The sequence below is a fragment of the Limanda limanda genome, chromosome 21 (assembly GCF_963576545.1).
Source record: "Limanda limanda chromosome 21, fLimLim1.1, whole genome shotgun sequence".
In the NCBI taxonomy this organism is placed as follows: Eukaryota; Metazoa; Chordata; class Actinopteri; order Pleuronectiformes; family Pleuronectidae; genus Limanda; species Limanda limanda.
In genome coordinates this window covers 18,065,788-18,088,187 of record NC_083656.1, presented here as the reverse complement: position 1 = coordinate 18,088,187, position 22,400 = coordinate 18,065,788, and the positions used below count along the sequence as shown (strand labels likewise).

General features: G+C 40.9%; 1 protein-coding gene across 1 annotated transcript in view; it reads left to right on the top strand.

Annotated features, from left to right (window-relative positions):
* The window catches only part of LOC133027569 (dynein axonemal heavy chain 9-like), a 98,703-nt gene extending 88,337 nt beyond the window's left edge, over window positions 1-10,366 (top strand). Inside the window, exons 71-78 of the mRNA XM_061094611.1 lie at window positions 142-369; window positions 1,745-1,936; window positions 2,092-2,283; window positions 3,751-3,921; window positions 6,675-6,857; window positions 7,314-7,567; window positions 7,652-7,787; window positions 10,139-10,366. Coding sequence (XP_060950594.1) covers window positions 142-369; window positions 1,745-1,936; window positions 2,092-2,283; window positions 3,751-3,921; window positions 6,675-6,857; window positions 7,314-7,567; window positions 7,652-7,787; window positions 10,139-10,366 — 1,584 coding nt within the window. The remainder of the gene's footprint in view (window positions 1-141; window positions 370-1,744; window positions 1,937-2,091; window positions 2,284-3,750; window positions 3,922-6,674; window positions 6,858-7,313; window positions 7,568-7,651; window positions 7,788-10,138) is intronic.
* The last annotated feature ends 12,034 nt before the right edge of the window (window positions 10,367-22,400 follow it).

Here is a 22,400-nt window from a genome sequence, read left to right as displayed (position 1 = left end):
TATCCAACAGAAAACATTATCTTAGTGAAGATAATCAACCCTCACAGAGGAAAATGATCTTGTCCCCGACGAATAACCTGTCATCATCTTCTTCCTCATCTCTGTCCCTGCTGACGCTGCTTCCTGTTCCTCTACCTGTAGAACATCCACTTGGTGGCTAGCTGGCTCGGTTCTTTAGAGAAAATTCTGGAACAGCACGCAGAGGGAAGCCACGAGGACTTCAGGGTGTTTGTTAGTGCTGAACCCTCCTCCACCCCCGAGGGCCACATCATCCCACAGGGCATCCTGGAGAACTCCATCAAGATCACCAATGAACCACCTACAGGCATGCATGCCAACCTGCACAAGGCTCTGGACAACTTCAACCAGGTAAAAGTCCAGGAGGCAATCTGAGAATAATAACCTCAACAGTGGTGGAAAATAACTAAATATTGTACGTACAGTTTGAGGTAACACACTTGAATATTTCTCATTTAACCAATTCCACATAATTTAACTGGAAAACATTGTAATTTTTACTCAGTTACTTTTATTTTACTTTACTTCTCAGTTACTCTGTAACATTTTTTATACGAAATACAACATGAGGTCATAAAATAAGATACCTGATTAAAGCATGAACTGCCTAACAGCATAGAAATTGATTAAAGCTAACAATATTTTACATTAACAGTCAATCAAATTACGATTTGCAATCTGAAAGGTGTTACAAGGGGATTGGTAAAAACCAAACAGATCTCAAAGTTGCCAATTTGTAGAAATGCAGCATGTAGCAGATGGTTGCAGTCACCTTTCTCACCTTGGAGTTGCTGCTGACCCATGGAGGACAGATATGAATGTAGCACACGCTAACGTCAAAAGATTGTGTGGTTACAATCTGTGGGAACATGGAGGTTTAACATGAAGACGGATCGATGGATGTTATCAGTGAGTGGTCAAAGAGTGTCATGCTGCTGGTCTGTCCTATACAGGCATCCTATTCAGAATGGACCAGAGCGCTGCAGTGGACTCTCCTTGCCTTTCTTTACCTTATCACTTCCTCATCTCTATCAGAGCATTACCATTACCCAAGTGCTTCTCTGCCAATGCATCTTCCTCTGCACAATTACCTGAGTGCTCGGCTCCCTCCCAGTCCATTTCCACGATTCTTAGTTTGCCGATGTCTATCTGCCTGATAAGTACTTTCTGCTTGTGAGCCTTGCTGTATGCAGGGCCTAAGGGAGGTCTGCTGAGGCAAGTATGGAGGGAGTATTACAGTCATGTGTACCCAGTGAAAGCTAATCAATGTAAGGCTAACTCTCTGTAATAGCCCACCCGCATGGCCAAAGCCAGCGCTAAGCCAGAGAAATGACAGTTTCTTTCCTCTTGACCTTTTCATTGGGAGACTCGTACAGCTACACTGCCTATTTCCATTCTCGGAAGCCTGTAAGATGGAGTCCAGATGGGCTGATGTTGATATGAACTAAACCTCCAATAGGGTGTGTGTGTCTGTTGTAGTCAGCCTGCACTGTAGTAGTGTGTGCGTACATGTGCATCACAGGAGTCAACTCCCCAGGCCACTGCAGCTGTGAGAGTGAAAGGACTTCACCGTGGCTCTCACCATGACACATCCTGGAATAAAGAGAATTTAGTCTTCCCAACTTTTTACCTGTAACACACCAACTTGTCTCTGTTAATGTAACTGCACAGTTCAGGAGTTGATTAGTCCAACCTTGTTAAAATGTGTCATTCTGTTGTTTTACAGGACACGCTGGAAATGTGCGCACAGGAGTTCGAGTTCAAGAGTATTTTATTTGCTGTGTGCTACTTCCATGCGGTCGTAGCAGAGAGGAGGAAGTTTGGTCCTCAAGGCTGGAACAGATCATATCCTTTTAACGTTGGCGACCTTACCATTTCTATCAACGTCCTCTATAACTACTTGGAGGCCAATCCTAAGGTACGTGTGTTTCTGTTTTATTTGTATTCCTGTGCAAAGGATTACGAAGGCCACCGCTTGTAATCTTAATCGAAAATCTAAACACATGTGACCCCAGCTAAACACCACAGGCCATCATCTAGAAAAGCAACATCCCCTCTGTCTCTAATTCCCAGGTACCGTTTGATGACCTGCGCTACCTGTTCGGTGAGATCATGTATGGAGGTCACATCACAGACGACTGGGACCGCCGTCTGTGTCACACCTACCTGGGAGAGTATATCAAGCCTGAGATGATGGAGGGAGAGCTGTGCCTCGCGCCCGGCTTCCCATTGCCTGGGAACATGGACTATAACAACTACCACCAGGTGAGGCATCACAGTTAGACCATATGAGGCCATTAGACTACCTGAAACATTAAATTAAGTCATTTCCGGATATTAGGGCAATGAAGACATAAAAAATACTAAGATTCCACCTCTGGAGCTGTTGTCTCTGGACCAGTAGGGGTCCCCAAGGAACTTCTATGTGGCAAAATAAATGTCGGTTTAATGCTGCTATAATTGAATCACTATAATTAAAAGATATTTCTTCCTCCATCACTGTTCCCAATATACAGTGTTGAGTTCTACAATTCATTACTAAGTCAATCGCAATAAAACTCCCATATGGGTCCCTGGGTCGTAACAGATTCTAGTTTGAGTCACACAAATATTTCTCAGAGGTGGAGATGCTCCTAGGGTGGAAAGAGTTTGCCAGTAACTCTCGCTGGCAAACCTGAAAGTTACAAAACAGATTATGAAGTCATCTAACAAGGAATGCTGAGAGGCGTGGAGTCAAAATAAGTGGATCTACATGTGTCATAACACAAATTATATTAACGCCCACAAGACAATTGTGTACAGAGAATTTAACTAAAATGCATTGTTGAGTTTAAAGATCAAGAGATCTTTACTGCCACTGTAAAAGTATGATGACAGTTTGTGTCGAGCAAGACTAGATGGTAAACCACATGAATTATGGGGTTGAGCGGTTGAAGATCTGGCCAGAGAACAGGAGCTGTAAAGGCCTGTAGGTCCCAGAGCGTGTGTCAGGTCATCGCCTCCCTCAACTATCTGGAGCAAACTTCCAGTACATGGAGCAGAGAGGTGGCATAGACATGAAGAAGAACCCGATGACTCAGCAGTTTGACTGCTCTTTAAACAATATACAGGTAGTCAGCAAAAGTTAGCTGGCAAGTACAGGGGAGATCAAACATCTGACAACAAAGTGTTTCCATCAAAACTTTCATAAGGACATTATGATTAGAAGAGGCTTTCTTTTTATAATTTTGTTTAAGTGCTGCACAAAAAACAGCCTGTCTGAACCCAGCTTCCACTTTCATCCGCTCTAACTTAAAAGGATTGATATTCATTATGGACCAGCAGATGAAAAATGCCACATTTCCCTCCCCTGGTTCTGGTCATTAGCAGCGTGTCAATTGATCCCGAGTGTTTGAATTCCACCCAGAAATCTCTCATCATTTATATGGTTCCATTATCGGCCTTTGTCAGCGGTATTTTAGAAAAAAACTAAACACCTGAGAAGTGAAAAGCACTGGTACTTTTTAGTCACAACGCAATGGGAGTTTACAATCTTCATTCTGTTCATTTAGAATAATATGCTAGGGAATTTGAGTTCAAACGTTATCCTGTTCAGGTCAAAAAAGGTAAAAAAATAATAATAATAATGCTGCCTTTTAAGACTTTAGTTTGTGCAAAATCTTTTGTGAACCCCTTGAATAAATGTTGGTTTCTGATGCTACAATAATTCTGTCGTGGTTTCTTCTGTTCCAGTACATTGATGACACCCTACCTGCTGAGTCGCCCTACCTGTATGGCCTCCATCCCAACGCTGAGATCGGCTTCCTTACTCAAAGTTCAGAGAAGCTTTTCCGCACTGTGCTGGAGATGCAGCCCAGAGACGGAGGGGCTGGTGAGGGCGGCGGGATGACGCGTGAGGAGAAGGTAAACAGGATGATTTATACAGTCCAAAAATAAAAAAATACAATATTTCTTAAAAGGCTAAGATAAGAAAAAATTCCAATCCCGGAATCTATGCTTTTATCAAAAAAAGTTTGCTTCTTTCCTCTTTCACTGATCGTCTCAAAACCATTGATCATGTGATGCATCAGTATTAACAATCTAATAATCTAACAATCTAAAAATGGTCCAATTTGATAATGAGCAGGACTTTAACATCTAATGGAGTATTTGCAGATTATTGTGCTGCTGCTTAAAGGAGATGAATACGACTTACTCTAAAATTCAGTTAGAGATCTTTGGTGTCTTTGGAGACTTTGGAACCCCACTGGAATATAAAACCAGCTTCTGTGGGCTTAAACAATGCTTTTTGTGCAGCATAAATTTGTTATGACAAACCCACTTGCAGGCCATTGCGGCTTTAGGAGGTATAATGGTGGCATCTGAACTGAGTTTATGATTCTGACATGATATTCTTACTTTGAAAAGTCAAGCCCTCAAACACAGGAGCCTTCCTGAGCAGATATGTAAGCCTAGGCCTTTCACCAGCACGACTGTTTCACTGAGCTGTGCGGAAAAAAGGCCAAATCTTCAACGTGTGATGACAACAGGTGACATTTGCTTTAGCTGCTGCACACGGAATTGAGAATAAATTGGGACCAACTGTTTGGGGCGTCTGACAGCACCCAGGGGGATTTTTACAGGGATGGCATTTTCTGGTGCATTTTCTGGTTCAGTGCCGCCTGAAACAAAGTTTAGTTCAGTGTTAAAGCTCAGACAAATATTCTGTCAGAGAGATTATAGCCCTGCAAAACTCAATAGAGCGAGGGTGACTATTTTATTACCATAAATAAGGGTCTAGCCTGTTTGACTGCTAGCTCTGTTAAATGTCCATTATGCATATTAGCAAAATGATTTATCATCAGGCGGATTTATCTTTGCTTAATAAGAACTTATTTGACTTTAATCTTTTGGATGATGAGGTGGTTCTGAAGTATGACTTTTTAAAATAATATTATCCCAATAATTGCAAATTTGATCATTGCAAAAACTGTGTCAATTATAGGTGATAAAGTTACATTTCCACACTGCTTTAAGCTCAGCCCTGGTTTGTCCTGGGACGTCTGAAAAACCCAGATGGTCGTTCAACACTTGCAGCTGTTCTGAACCTGCCACAGGCATACATTTGTTGTTCAGATCAAAACCTTAGTGTGTACTAAGCGCACTTACACTTAAAATGCCTCTTTTGAGGTCTCTTACCACACTAACTTTTATTTCAAATTATATTATTTTTGCCAACTTGGTTTTATTCTTTTAATTCAGTCCAGAAATTGGGACCCAAGATGAGTATAAGATTGTTGATATGTGTTTTCTCACACTATGAATAACAAACCCAGGAACATTTTTTATCTTTGGAAACCATCTATCACACCATCTGTTACCATGTAACTTTGACGTCCTCTTTCAAATCGACATAGTAATATTTTCTTGACATCAAAATCTGCAGCAGCTTTTTAAATTTCATCTGCACTTTTTTCAAGCAATATCATTTCTTGGAACCTTTATTTCCTATCAGTTAGATTTTGCTGAGACTTTATATGTAACATAACAGCCTGCATGTGGTGGAAATGCTACAAAGTTTTAAATGGATTTTCAGATCTTGCATTTGACTTTTAAGACACTTCTCAATACTATGTATTTACGAGTACGACCTCTGAGTCCCATACCATCCAATACGTAGCTTAAGCTCCTCAGACAGGGGACTTTTACCTGTGCATGGCTGAAAACTAGAAGTGGCAGAGCCCTGAAGCAACGGAACAATCTGCCTGAGGAAATCAGGTCAACAGATTCAGTGACCTCTTTTACATCTCTTCTCAAAATATAGAAACATTCAAACATAGTTTTATCAGAGCTTTTTTATCGTATGTATTTGTTCAAAATGACTGTGATTATCAGCCAGACGCATTTTAACAAAGGCTGCACAACACCTACAGACAGTCAGACAGAATATTTTGAAAAAAAGTATATTCACGGAGGCTTGTCTAACTGGTGGCCGCACTTTATCAAAAGGCCTTATAGTCTATTATGGAATATTTTTACCAGTGCATCTTTTGTGTATTCTGTATATGTGTGCCCATTCCCTGGTGTATTATGACGTGTGACCTTTCTGGCTCAGTAGCCTGGATACTCCTGTCCGAACAGATGACAGCCACGCAGAGATTACCAATGAGGCCCACTCCCTATTCAGAGCACTTGGCTGCTGCCAAACCCACATCAGATATTTGAACTGAAAAATCCATAGATATGATGACCTCATATCCTTTGTTCGGCACCTAATCCGTTGATTGATCACTAATGCTGGTTGCCTTGTGAAAATGTTGACATAGACTTTAGCTTTCATCACTTACCCACAAAAATATGATGTGAGCATTGATTTGCTGGAGGGATTAGACTGTTGTCGGGGGAAAAAAGAGCTGCTGTTGCAAAATATATCTTCATGAATATTTATGGGGCTGTCTATTTCAAACTGTAACAGTTTCTCAGGCTGTCAGCTTTGACATCACTGAGTTTGTCTGGCACAGATAACCCCAATATTTTCAATGGTCTTTTATTTCCAGCAGTATCCTCTTGTATTGTTTCTTTATTATTTCTTTAGTTGAAACAGATTAATCAAACAATATGTTTTTATTATCAGTTCTCTCATCGACACACTTGTTCATTCCATCTCATATTGTCAGGTGCGTACGGTGTTGGAGGAGATCATGGAGAGACTCCCGGAGGATTTCAACATGACCGAGCTGCTGGAGAAAGCCGAAGAGAGGACTCCCTACCAGGTGGTGGCGCTGCAGGAGTGTGAGCGCATGAACTTTCTTACGCAGGAGATCAGATGCTCCCTCCATGAGCTCAACCTAGGAATGAAGGTGAGAGGACTGTGATGATAGCAGAGGAGGGGGGTGATGATGATGATGATGATGATGATGATGATGATGATGATGATCTACCTACTAAAGAAGGTAGGTATTGAGGAATGCATATATCAAGAAACGTTCATCTTATTGGCTTCACTCTTGGAATGTGTACTTTCAATTCCCCAATTTCAGAGCTTTTAATTTGAAAATTTGTGAACGAAAGATTGTGTTGATTGTTCAAATCATCCAATATATAGACTGTTGGAGTGTAAATCGTCTCACAAGAGGTTTTGCACTTTGTTTTGAGACAAGAGTCAATGGCACAAGAAACGTCTCTTGAATAAACAATGTGAGCTCTTCTTAGTTAGCAGACTAGGTCGGCTTGCTCCACTAGAATTCCCCTTGCAGGTTAATCCTGCCATGAGCTGGATTTAAATAGTTTCTTTGTCTGTGACCCCCACCCTTTAGGGAGAGTTGACCATGACCATTGAAATGGAGAATCTTCAGAATGCCATCTACCTGGACACGGTGCCTGACAACTGGACCAAGCGGGCATATCCCTCAATGTCCAGCTTGGCCCTGTGGTTCAATGACCTGTTAGTCAGGATCAAGGAGCTTGAACACTGGTCCAATGACTTTGCCTTACCTGCTGTGGTGTGGCTAGCTGGCTTCTTCAACCCCCAGTCCTTCCTCACAGCCATCATGCAGGCTACGGCTCGAAGGTAGGGTTGGTTTTCACAGTGGCATCATACTTGTAGGTTGTGATGGAAACCACTTTGTGTGACACTCCCAAATCTCCATGACAGGAATGAGTGGCCTCTGGATCGGATGTGTCTGCAGTCTGACGTCACCAAGAAGAATCGTGAAGACTTCACCTCTGCGCCTCGTGAAGGGGCGTATGTACACGGGCTGTTCATGGAGGGCGCACGCTGGGACACACAGGTACATTCATCCATTCCTGATTGTCGTAGAGTTACCTGTTTGTTCTGACATCCAGCCTCCAGGGGAGAGTTGTGAAAACAAAATCAAAAGCTGCACTCTTTTATTCACAAGCACCTTGAAGGGAAATCTTCCTGTACACATTTCTTTTGATGATGAATGGTCGACGAACATAGGTGAGCTAACCTCAAAATGAGTCCTGAAACTGAATCAAGCAAAGTAGCTTGAATATTCCTCCCCTAAGGGGCTGCCACATCCCCTTTGTGGTTTAATTTTCTCCTTTGCATCCTGCTTACGGTCAGCTCTCAGAGCGCAGTGCATTACTCAGAATCCCAGGGCTCTATCTATCTACATACATACCGCTACTGTATATGCACCCAGCTTTCAAGGAGCATCCCTGTAGACTTCTTAATTAGCAAATGTGCCGAGAAGCACTTGAACACCTTATTTCTTCTTTAAAGTTGGAGACTCAGGCAAATAGACAAGCGGACAGACGGGCCTGGCAGCTTCTCCTCACAACCCCTCCTCCTCCTCCTCCTCCTCCTCCTATCTTCCTTCTCTTAGCCCCAAGGCCAGTTCTGTACCACTGGCGTGGAGTAGCCAAGTGTGAATAGTTAGAATAAGCAGCACTCCATCTGGACACGGCTCTGTACAGAAGTAAAAGTCAAATATGTATGATAAGCCTGCTTATCTGTATTAATGACCCCATTCAGAATGGTTAAAGACAACAAAGACAGCTAGATACTGTATAAGATAAACACCTTGTGTGTGGAATGGATACCTACCTACTAGTTCCACAAACATCTGTCTGTATGTGGAACACATGTCTCGTGCACCTTCCATCATTCTTCTAATGGATTTCACACTTGGCATGTGTTTTGTTAATGGCCCAGGAAAGTGCAGCGCAGAGGTCAGTGTGATTTGACTTGATATACATTCAATATAACAAACATTTAATAAACTGTAGGAGTCAGGGAGGGGGGGGGTTACAGTGAGTCTGTGGACAGAATTCAACATGTCTTCTTCTGCGTCCTGTGATAAACTACAGCAGCAACTGGGTCAAACAGCATGTCAATCACAACCAGATCATTTTGAAAAATGTTATTCCACCATATCAGACTGAGACACAGATAAGACTTGGATGGGTACGAATCTCTGTCATGGCAACAACATTCACAGAATAGCAATTTCTCTTTAAAGTAATAGCTAAACATTTGTTTCATTGTCGTATGGCTTTATGGTGAGCTGAATTCCAGAGCTTTTACTTTGAAAAGTGGCGAACTTGGGTTTATAAGATTATTGCGATTGTTTAACAGACCTCTGAAATACCCGACATGGAATGTTTAAATAAAATTACAGCAGTTCAGTTAATCAGAACTTATAAGAGACAACCACGTGATCGTTATTTAAGCAAATTCTATTTCATTTCATGAAAAACATTGACCATAAAATCTTCATTGCAGATAAATCAGGCAGGATGACGTTTCCTAACTTCACTCTGCACCATAGACTGAATAAACAAACAATAAAAAGTGACAGTATATTTAAGGCCTGTTTGAGGAGGACTCACTAATCACAAGGAATAATTCTGAAGGAGCTCCGGAGCACTACAAGCAAACAGCCCATTTCAAACAGACAGAAATGCACAGAGAAAGCTTGTGTGTTTACGGGATGGCCACCACTTAGTGATGACTATGTGATACAGTTTTGCTGTCTCAATATGTAGTGAGTTATAAAAATATAAATAGACATCTGACGCAGTAGCAGCAGTGTATATATTGTGACATTGAACTAAACGTACAGTGAATCTCAAAGAGACCACATGGTCTGCTTGAATATACCCATTTTTTTTTGTATTACCACACACAGAGATTGATATTTAACTATATAAGTCTTTAAAGTTTTATAGTAATTGCAGATGCAATTAGGGCTCTGTCCTCCGAGCTTTTCCAAAGTCATCAGGATTTACATTCATTCCTGAAAGTCACTGTGCATGCATGGAGGAACCTCTGTTTGTCAGGCACTTAGTGTAGAAGGATTAATTAATGAGACGGACCACTCTTTTTTCACTGTGTTTAGAGAGTGTGTATTAGACTTTCTCCAATTTTCAAGGGTACCACCACATCGTGTGCAGCGAAGTGAAAGTCTAGCTCTGCTTGTGCCAGCTGCGATAAGTCGAACATCAAGTCTTTTCTCCTACAAAGGAGCATTAGTCATTGTAGTTTCCATGGCAAGGAAATTGTGTGGATGAAGTTTTCAGTGAAGCTTAAACTAATTCATAACTTCCCTATGCTCTGTGAAATGTGTTTGTCTCCCTCCTTTCCCTCTTCATCTGGACTTTCTGTCTTTTTCAGACCGGCTTGATTGTGGATGCCCGCCTGAAAGAGCTCACCCCAGCCATGCCAGTCATGTTCATCAGAGCCATCCTGGTGGACAAACAGGAGAGCAGGAACATCTACCAGTGCCCTGTCTACAAAACCCGTCAGAGGGGACCTACGTACGTGTGGACCTTCAACCTGAAGACCAAAGAGCCCCCCTCCAAGTGGACCTTAGCTGGAGTGGCCTTGCTTCTGCAGATCTAGCAGAGTTATCTATATATATATTTATATTACATTGAACAGATGTAATAAAGTTACTAATTCAAATTCATAAAGTGAGGCCGACATTATTTGAATGTAACTAACAAACCAGAACTGCTCTCAGAAGAGCACACACTCAGACAAGGTCCAGCAATCCCCTTACATTAAAACAAGCCTTATTTCTAAGACCACATCATGTTTCTCTGCTACACATTGATAGTTCCTGGGTTCCTAATGGAACTACATTCAAAACCACAAGCATCAAATTCATGAGGGGACATGCAAGAAATCACACACTGTCAGTGATAATATTTTTATAAAGATTCAAACATAATTTTCTAAGAAAAAAAACAAAAAAGTTGAAATCTTGTATCTCGCACTGTTAAAGAAATTGAAAATCCCTGATGGATATATAATGTGATTATTAAAGTGCATCTAATCTCCACAAATAGACATCTGGTGGATTTCGTCCACAGAAAGTGACACATCTCATGTCAGTAAGAGTGAAATCTTAATAACAGCAGTGAGTGAGCATCAATCAAGTCCCACAGAAAGAAGCATCACAAAACCTTTTAGCCTCTGTCATTGTGTAGTTACATTGAATTATTTTGCCATTTGAGGATTCCACATTGTAAAAAACGCCTTTTAACAGCAGCTGTCGGAGCCATTTAATCTCATCCATGACTTGTCTGCACTTTGAACTATGAAGAGCTGTTTCTAAGTTATTAAAATACAAATGATCTGATGTGTTTGTGGAGAAACTGCAGTCGCTCTGTATCTGTGAGTCATTTAGTGAGGAGGTGTGTTAAATCTGTAGCTCGTTGGGAACACTGAATAAATTTAACTAATGCGTGCTTTTACACATTTTCTGTAAAAATACCTACACTGTATAATGTCTAAAAACATATACATGTCTTAATTGATCATAAACTATATATATTTTAAACTTGTCCTGGTATTTATACACTAATATTTTACCTTCTACCAAGGAGTCTTGCAGAATAACAATGTTTTATCTTGTCGTGCCAGATTGTGCATGTGGTTTATTTTCACATACTCTTCAATGTGTTCTGCTTTAGTGCCCATATGCAGTCGTTCCCCTATCTCGTGTTTCCAGTCTCCCAGACCTGCCTCGTCTTTTCCAGGTCTTTAAACCAACTCTCCTTTCTTCTTCTCTCCTCCCCATTTGAGATTAAATGCAAAGCAGAAAGTGCAAAGCCTCATTGACAACGTTTACATTTGAGGCACATGCACACATCACGCACACAACCCAGCTCTAAAATGTCTTCCTTTCTTTCTTGATCTCTTGCCGTCGCAGCCCAGGTCCCCCCGCGTCTCCTTCTCCTGGTCATTGGTTCTTAACAATGCATTCAGAGACCGAGAGGCATGAGGAGGAGCAGATGAGGGAAAAGTAACGGTGACTTCCCAAATTACACCTTGGGGTGGTATTATGAAAACCGATTCTATCTGTGCATACGTACTCACTGAAGGACCCATGTCAGGTGGTTGCTAGGCTACAGGTCAGTCCAGAGAAGCTCCTGATGTGAATGCTATAGAGATGTCTCCGTGTGTATACTATATAAACAAATGTCCCACACCATAAGAGACAGAGTGAAAAAAAAATTGAACATGGGGTGAAATAAATGTTTGAGTATATTTGTCTCTACTGACCCTTGCTAGCTTGCTAGGCTAGTTAGCCACCTGGACCAGATAGGGTTTGGGATGCTCAGCCCAGCACCTTGGTTGATCTCTTGTGCGATGACTCTGTCTTTTGGAGGTCACCTGTGTTAGCGTTGTGTTTTAGGTAGATGGAGGAACATTTGTTCTGTGATTTGTCCTCCCCATTTTGTGTCAAGTGGGAGTGACATCCACTTGAATGGTGACTTTTTGTGTGTCTGCTGCTCATTTTTAATCCAGCAGCAGTAGCGAGTTGGCCCTTCTGTACTGTGAACTTGTTTGTGCCACATTTATTCAGCAGCAGAGTTTTGCAGACAGCTCGTTGTACATCAAGCTGACTTGATGCAGCCTCAGTTACTGTAAAATGCATTGCAATGAATACATAGAATGTTGTTCTCAGTGAATTTCGATGAATCTATTTATCATTGTTTTAAGGGTAGGGGTGTTACGGATGTTTTTGTTCCTGTCCTGTCTCCCTGTTTTCCTCTTGTCTCTCCTCTTGTCCGCCCTGATTAACCGATCAGTCATCAATGAGGTGCACCTGGCTAGAGATTGAGATTCTTCAAAAAATCCTGTGTCCGGATTAGAAGGGAGAATTCCTGTGTGGGGACTGCTGGTTCTGATGGACCTCAATTATATCTTATAAGATATATGTTAAAGAAGTGTTTATAGCATACTTTAATATATCAAAGTATAATTTTTTGTTTCTGTATGTGTTTTTAATGATGAACATCATGACTATTTTGGATAATATTGTTTTCATTTATCATATGCGGAGGAAAGCCTTTATTACACAATAATATTTATTATTTTACCAGTAGCCTGCAACGATGCTGCCTTTCATTCATCCTTTTATCAACGAAGATCTGGTAGTTTAATGGGGATTGTTGTTTAATTCATGACTCAGAGAGATGTGATGGCCCAAGTTGGTCACAAGGTGGCAGCAATGTATTCCATGTTTAAATTTATCCAGAAGTGTCTTTTTCTAATTTGATTTGATTGTACACATGTTGGACTTTACTTTGAAAAATCTCCAAATCTATACAGTAAATATGTTTGATCGTCAGTATATTGATAGTCAGAGAGGTCCTGAACACAGGCATGTCAGTCTCTCTCTGAATTTATTGAGCAAAGTGTTTTACAGTACTCTCAAATATCCAGAAATTGAAGCTAAAAATGTGTGACTTTTAGAGAGAGAGACACACGTGAGAGAATCCTCTCCTGGGATGGACAGAAGTGATAGAGGCAGCGTGTAGCTGAGTACATCAACCAAATTACAATAATTATCCATTATGTTAAAACTGTATCTTTGAATCAATGTTTGAAGTATTTAAACCCAACAACATTTCTAATAGAGCTGAAGGGAGCAGGCATTACAAATGAATTGAGGTGTTATTGTAAGTAATGGTAGAATATGTTAGTAGACACATTGTACCCTACAGGAAGTGTTTCCTTCAGTATAGCTTGGGAGACAGGACATGGTGTTGTAATCCACACCTGTCACCAGCAGGAGGCTGCAAAGTTCTTTAATCATCTCATTGTCGTCTGAGTCATGGAATCAGGCAACACATGTCACGATGCAGACTCCAAGTCATTAAAGTATAATTAATATATGGTTAAGGGGTAATAGAGAAAAGATTTTCCTTTTTTGTAGGTTAGGAATTCTGTGTTCTTTGTGAAGGACGAGATGTTCCACAGAGCTGTGTGACCACCACTGTCTGAGGGGGTCAGATGCAGTCCTCTTGTCCTCTGGTCATGTGGCATTGTCTCACATCTGTTAGCTCTAATCCAAAGCATGAATATCTTATAATGATAGAATAACAAGTGTTCACAGAACAAAGGTTCCTGCAGGCATTACAAAACTATGGCAGTCACACTTTCCTAAATGTTCCTGTTTTACTGTAGGATCAGTTCATCTCATTGATTGAGCATTGCCTATGGTTGTTTTCATTGCATTTTTCTGTCTCTTTTGGCAAAAACTACAAAACCTATCGAAACCTGGTGGTAGGGTAGGTTGAGAGTGGATTTGATTAATAAAAGTGGTGAATTTGGTGAAAGCCTTCCTCGATCTGGACCAGTTTTTGTAGAACAGTCTCACTCACCGCTGACGTGCTCAGCAAAGACGGTCTTGAAATAACACAGGCCACAGAGTGTGTTGACGTATCACTGATCCAGATCCATTTTCTTTTCACTTTCTATAACATAGCGAGTGAGGGGCGTTTTAAACATTTGTGTGCATTGTGAGTCGCTTATGAAAGATATTAAGGCATATAAAGAAAGCTTAAATCTATGAATAGGTGAAATTCGGTGCAGATCAGGAACAAGATCGAATAAAGACAGATCAATCCATGTAAAACGACAACAGCACACAAATAACACGTCTCAGCTTGTCACTCAAGTGAAGCAGCAGATGTTTCATAAATAAGCTGGAGAGCAACATTTCCTACAGGATCACTTTCATTTTCAATTTAGCATCTAAATTATATTTTTTGTGATGTTGTTCCCAGATGTCATCTGATCCAATCATACGCACAACATAATCACAGCAGCCAATAGAAAAGGAAGACGGCCAAAACTACAGAACCAATAATTGTAGGTTTATTAATCACTAACTCAAACAATGTAAGTCTGATGTGTCCGTACCATACAACATATTTCACTCTGAAGCACCCCACATCCACCCACCCTACACACACACACACACACACACACACACACACACACACGCACACATTGCACTGACATTGATTTCCTTGTGATTCTAACCTTCACCATAGTTACTACCTGGCTTACCCTCATCTAATCCTTACTTTAAAACATCTTGATATTTAATTATTTACATTATGGGAACTTCACGTTTGTCCCCATATAATCTGGACCACAGTGGAACACACAGTCGGACTGCCTTGCATTGACTTCTGTTCATTGTGGACAGCCAAACCAAAACTTGATCCCAAACCTCAACCGGGACCAATTCACTTATTGGCCTGATCTTTGATCTCAGAAATTAAGCTTTGGCTCATTAGGACCAGGCTTTGGTCTCTCTGAGGTTTACTGGGTTATGCTGGAAAAATGTCCTGTAGAGGTTGCAAAATGAGTACACACACGCACACACACACACTCACACACACACTGTGTGTCTGCGAGATAAACCTAAGTATCATGCCTGAGCGCCTGAAAGTGACCTCATCCATGTGACGGTGAAACGCCAAGTAAAACCAGCTCTGTCGATGTTGATTAAACACGCAGCTAACTTGGACTATTGGATTTCAAAAGAAGCAATTTCAATGACCAGCAGTCGAGCGTTGGAAAACACTGAAACCACGCGGAGACCACAAGTGAACATAGAAAATGTGATTCATTTTGCATCCGCTTTCTCTCAGCAGACTTTATCGGCTATTTAGACAGACACACACAAACACACACCACCCCCCCCCCCCCCCCCCACACACACACACACACACACACACACACACACACACACACACACACATCCAGTTGTGTAGCAGGATAATGTTCATGCACTGGTTCCAAGTCCATTCCTGGCAGAGCTGGGTTACTGAGAAATGTGACACAAAGTCTAGCACTGAGGATGTGTCACAATTCATAAAGGCAAGCATCTGTTTCTGTGTAAGCCTGGTTCCTGGTGCGTTGCCAGTTGCCGCTCAAACCCTCCACACGGCCTAACCTGACACTGACAGGTCAGGGACGCAGCACCTGACACCTGATGCTGACACCAAAGTGTTGGATGGTCACGGTGCAGACCTCAGCCTGGGGAAAGCCAGTAATCCTCAATGCTTCTGAAAGATCCTTTTCCCTGTTGGTTATCCCCTGATTAATTTGTTCACTTGTGTAAAGAGCAGCAGCATGAATCACACCTGACTCAGTCCGAGTGAGGGCGTGAAATGAGACCAAGAACTAACTCCAAACTTTGGCTCTTGCAGGGTTTTACTTGTATTTGTCAGATGTGAGGCAGCGCTGCTTTCCTGAAAGCCTCGGTGACAACACATTAATAAGCAGCTTTCAAAGTACAAGTGGTGCCCCCCCCCCCCACCCCGGTCCATCTGACCTTACATATTTGGAAGTCACCACAAGGAAAGAAATGCAAAACTACAACATCCTCACAGAAATACAAGGGGAAAGCAAACACAGGGACGGCGTGTCAGGTTATTTCTGAGCCCGGCACTCCAGAGGGATGTGACACATCCAGCGAGGAGGGGGGTAAAGCGCAGGCCAGCGAGTATGAGAAAACTGATAACGAGGCGAGAGGAAGCCCATGCTGTTTATCTGGGCTTTCTGCGCTGCTGCGAACGCCAGGCCCTCGTGGTTGTTGAATTATGCAGCCTTTACAAATAAGCCAGAGTGACCCTGGTTACTTTGTTCCTCCGGGGAGGAGGACGAGGAGGTGAGAGGTTTTGCGGTTGGCGGTGGCGTTTGGGCAGAGTTGTACATTGCCAGTCGGGTCTGGCCTCCGAACGCTGATGGCTTTTAAAGAGCTGCGGGCCATGAGTGGATGGGTAATTTTCATACTTGAGATTTGGTGAGGGGCCAAAAGCAACAGGCTGGAGGCTGGCTCTCTCTGAAACAGGATATTAGCTCAGTAATGGCTGTCAGGGGACCGGCAACATGACATAAATGTAAGGCTTATTCACACATATTATGGAGAGCTTAGCATGTATGAAAGGCATTTTAGAATAAGACCCACAGACACATGTTGGATTGATATTGTGTGTTCAAAGTTAGGCAGTTTTATGTCGTCCTCACACAACACGGCTTGTTCCCCGATAGTTAAGCAGGAGCAGATTTTTAAGAAATATTTATATATTTAGACTTTTGTGCATTGTCTCTGTAATGACTGATGAAAACAAGACAGACTGGGAGAGAAACACGACTCAAGACAGATTCTTTTATGAAAAAAAACAAGATTTAAAGGAAGCTGGAGGAAAGAGGATAATATGCAGCAACACAGGAACATTAAGAGGAGTACGAGCAAGAAGTTAACATATTGGCTTGTGTGAAAAGGAAAGGAAGTTTAGTTGTGGGAGTGGTGAGCGGCTCTCAGGTGATGGAGGATAGAAATGAGGTGCGCAGGTGAAAAAAGGGGACAGAGAGTCTAGGGACATCTGGTGGGCGGAAAGAGAATGGCAGGGAGAAAACATGGCCTGTGAGAAATGAGAAGCAGATTCATGACACTCACTGAAGAAGGTGTAACGAGGTTTTTTTTATTACATATGATGCATACATTTATAATATAAACCATTATAAACCACCGTTACATTTTAGGGCAGATCAGTATAACAGGCAGACCAGGAAAGTGTGTTTCCCTTTCTTTAGCCTTGGCGTAGGCATGTGATCTCCGAACACCCCTTTTGTTGTTTTTGTCAATGATCGACTCTTAAGTCAAATTAATTAGCTTACTCTGTATTTTTTTCATTACACCATTTTTTACTTTTTCAATATGTTGAACTTAAATTCTGTTATTTCCACGTTTGTTTGTTTTGTTTTACACAAAATGAAGATGCAAAAGTGAGTCGTTTGTTGTGATACCTCTGCTCCCCTCTGAGCACATTGTTGAGCTGTCTGCTAGGGTTTGCTTCTTATGATTCTCATAGCGTAACTTTTAGCCACAGCAGGCAGCTGTCCTTACTAGACAAAAAACAAATCCTAAAAACACTGAACATGACTTTCTCCAACAGCAGGCGAACAGAGGGTGTCTGGTGACCTGAGCATTCAGTAGCAGAACAGCTGGTAGAGGTAAAAAACAGAGTAACTTTATTTCACCAGGTGACCAGAAACAGAAGACTGAGTGGGTATATGACCACACACATACATACAAGACATATCACGTGGCCACTGAAGTCAGTTATTGCGGGTTGAAAGAAAGTAAAGTGAACAGATAAAATCATAAAATGATACCTGCCACCTCATTCAGTGGTCAAATTTATGAATTTAAAGAATGCTGTAAAATTGTTTCTTTTTTCTTTTGCCTTTGTGGAAAAATCTGGGGAAATGAAGCTACGTATGGCTGTAGGTGAAGACATACTGTACATGGTCATGCATTTCTAAGAGTTATATGCATTAATTTTACTCAACATGTATATGATTATGAAAAATAATCCCAAATTGTCCAAGTTGCTAAATAACTTTAACATGTGCTTGTACTAAATCGTTGTTAGATACTGAGGTTAATATCAGTCTGCGTTTGTATCTTTTAAAGGTTCAGTGTGTAAGAATCAGGTGAAAGGGATCTATTGGAAGAAAATAAATATATAATAATCCTAGTGATGTTTTCACTAGTGCGTTTCATCTAAATTGTACCAATTGTTGATTTCCTTACCCTAGAATAGGCCTTTATATTTAAATACTTTATATCAACATTGGGAGCAGGTGCTCTCTAAAGAGGCCGCCATGTTTGTTACAGTAGCCCAGACTAGAAGAACTAAACATCATTTAAATTTTTCAGTTTTTCTAACAACTGAAGTCTACAAAAGGTCTTTTTCATGTTTGGAAGGAGAAGGTGAGGTGAGGGGTGTTCAGCTGCAGCTTCACCAAAAGATATCACTAAATTCTACACAAGGAACCTTTAGCCTGATCTTTCTCAAGATAACACAGTACAACAATCTAATTATGATACATTACTTTGTAATGAAATGTATTTTGTTAAGGAGAAGTAATTCCTTGAACAATTACAGCAATTTCGCCATTTAGAGACATTAACTCTGAAGAGGAAAAACGTTGGGTTCATATTAGAAGGTTTCCGAGGCCATTTTCCTACATATTAGGATTTTTTCAGTCGTGAGGACAAGATTTGTCCCAATTTGGAAGGAATGCTGAAATGTCAAATGGCAGATTTAAATCTCTTGTCCAAGGTTGGTGTTGGAGCTTTGACTGGTTCTGATTACAACCTTTTGATATGTGAAGGATGACGTGTAATCTAGTTATATGATAGAAACAAAAGTCAGCAATGTAACAGACTACTCATCTACAGCATGAGGTAGTTTTCAATAACTACTCTGCAATCCTCTAAGAACATTATTTATTAAGTAATTATTCCCCCCCCTCACTTTTAAATTACATACAATTGGACTCAGCAATAGTAGTAATCTAATGGCCTCAATTTAGTCTGTAACTTAGGGCCCACTGGGTTTTATCCCTGCAGTGACACCTTACCTGGGCTTCATAATTCTATCTGGCATTAGCGTAACCACACCGTGAAGTCTGACCCGGCCGGGGGTGGAGAGCTCTTCCTAATAGCCATGTCATTAAGGACAATGAGGAACCGATTAGAGGCAGGTTTCCACCTCTCAAGTCAGCATCCACGTTGTTCCTGGATGCTCCCCAACTTAAGGTTTCATGAATAATTTTTGAGCTTATAAGAAGCATGCACTTGAGTATTAGTGAGAATGATTTTCTCTTTTTTTTTCTATGCTGCTGGCGAGACAAGCGTGCTGGAAATGGTGAAAGAAAATGTTCTGCATTGCGCTCTTTGAGGCAAATATAGGCTATAGTATGACTTTAGCTGGTTTTGAAAAGATTTGAGGTTTCGGTTTAGTCTTCCAACGGCCACAGCTACGCTGGGAGGCCACCGAGGCCGACAGTAGTAGGTTTTTCTAAGGAAAGGCTTCAGTGTTGATGAAAAGACATGACATGACATTAAAAGATACTGTCTCTGGCATGGCTGGTGAGTGTCCTTTAGCGCACAGATTCCTGTGATACGGCTAAAGTAAATTTGGGCCTTGTTGTATATGCCTTACAGAAGTATACTGTTTATTTAACATCCCCAGTGTGCTGAGTTATGACTAGTAATGATTACTCAAATGCCCAGTGTTTGGGCTATTGTACCAGGAGTGCCTCCAAACAGGCCCGCTGGTGTTTATTTGAATTTTCCATTTTATATTGCCACGTGTCATTAGGCTGTTTAGAGTTTACTAGGAGTGATGGATCATTTCCTTCACCCTTCTCCGCTCACTAAAAACCCGCTGGATGGCACATGCTCATCGTAAAGGTGCAGATTAATGTGTGTGTGTGTGTGTGTGTGTGTGTGTGTGTGTATGTGTGTGTGTATGTGTGTGTGTGTGTGTGTGTGTCTGTGTCTGTGTGTATGTGTGTGTGTGTGTGCTGTTTTTTCATTTGGGAAGATAATGGCACCCAGAGTGTGCGACCGTCATTACTCTGTCTGGTTCTGAAAAGGAACAAAAGCAGAACTTTAAGATGTAGTAATAATTAGTTTCATTGAAAACCGTAGACTTGTCAGAGAGGTACGATTTGATTTAAAAAACATAATTTGTGGTGTTGTTGAAATGGACTAGTTAGTAGAAGTAACTTCTAACGTCTAAATAAATAAATAAATAAATACATTTTATTTGTAAGGCACTCTTCATCCGAGAATCTCAGAGTGCCACAATCTATGTTCTTTTCTTCAGTATCAAATACACAACTTGTGACTTGAGTGATCATAAGTATTTTTTTTATTGACAAGGGATTATTCAATAGCTTATTATTATATTAAAATTAAGACTGTGACAAACCTTAAGAGAAATATCACCTAACTTTGTTTTCTGTCCTCTCAATTAGTTATTTTGAGGCTCAGTTATTATTTTTATTTTTATGTCCACATTATAAATTCATGGAGGAACTTAGTTTGGTCCATGTCTCCTCCACTAACATGGAGGCAGATGAGTTTATAACCTATACTGCAGCCAGCCACAAGGAGGCGATCAAGATGATTAACCCTAACCCTGTCGTTCATCTTCACACACAATCAATGGGGCAGGACACTGAACCCTGAAATGCCCCCGATGGCCGTCAGTGTGTGAAAGAACAAGTGGTAGATAAGTTGTTTATATAGAAGAGGTGTATAAATATGTGACTCATAGAGTGAAGTGCTAAATTAATGCAGAGCATGTATCATAGGTGCAGTTGATTGGAGGATTAGGGAAGATTAGTCTGCATTCAAGTATTTTAACAAATGTATTAGTGTATAATTAAAATTAAATACACGGCGATAGATTTGAAGATCTTTAGAGTATCAAGTTACAATCTGTATTTGTTCTAGCAGCAGATTTAAGACAATTGTAAAAGAGCAATGACTGAAACTACCTGCTGGCTCAAACTCCAGGTGCTGAGCAGTGTTTCTCCTCAGCCCTGAAACCACGGCGTCAGACCAGAGAGGAATCTGAATTTAGTTCCCCCTGTAATCTCTACACCCTGTCTGCCTGTCCCAAGATGTCCTCCTGGATTTAAAAGCAACAGTGTAATATTTATGTTGGCTGAAAAAAGAGTATGCATCAAACTAAATTTGATGTATTAAAGACGCCACTGGATGTTGCTTACACATGCAGGTGAAAGCTCAGTGGACCAAATCCTGTTTTCTCCCCGTTTGATGTCAGCGCTTTGACGGCAAAAAAATCAATTTTAAATCACAATAAGAGTTTCACTGAATATCAATCGTGTGCTTTCACGTAGTTTTGGTGTTTCAGTGGAAAATGAGCTGATATCGTGTGAACGAGTTCATGGCACTTTGTCCTTTTGATTTCCCATGGAGCCTCTGCACTCCACGTTCATTTTTCCAACAGAAGGTCAAGTGAATGTTGTCAAACAGAACAACTTACTGTATCTTTTGAGTTCTCAACAAAGACAAGTTCAATTTATTATTAATTTGATAATCCTCTAAGACTTTGCCATATTATCAGGGACTCATTTTAAATGAGTAATCCTTTGGCCGCCAGTGCTGGTAGAAGATAAGAATATAAATCCTTTCACTGCGTCGTATTTGAGCTAAACCGTATGTCATGGTAATGCTTGTTTTGAAAGTCATGCCTGATGTAAGGAGCACGCCATGCCTCTTCTGTTTCATGTGCAACTCCAGTCATTAGGCGTGATGAAATCCAGTCTGAAAGCTCATTATACAAGTTATGTCATGAAATATTCATGTCATTTGAGTAACGTAGGAACAGCGTGTTTGCCGTTGTTCTAAAAATAAAAGATTTGATTCTTGTTTTCCTGAAATTCCTCCACCGGAACGTGAGAATCTTAAAATAAAAAGTTGCTCAAAGTGTGCACATTACCCAGACTGCAGAAAGAAATGCTCTAAACATAAACATGGCGTCATCATGCATGTTAGCATCAAATTATTTCATGCTATTTAAACAGTGAAATGCAGTAAATGGGATTGAGATGAACCATGGAAAGCAGCCACACTGTTTGTTTTTTTTCAGAACAAAACTTGGTTTGTTGAATATCATAGATGTAGACAATGCTCTGATTACACACTCATAAATCTAATTTAATGCATGACACCGTCTATAACCTGGAAAGTCCAGTGACGACTAAAGGCTTTTCTGCATTGAAGTGTGGGCTA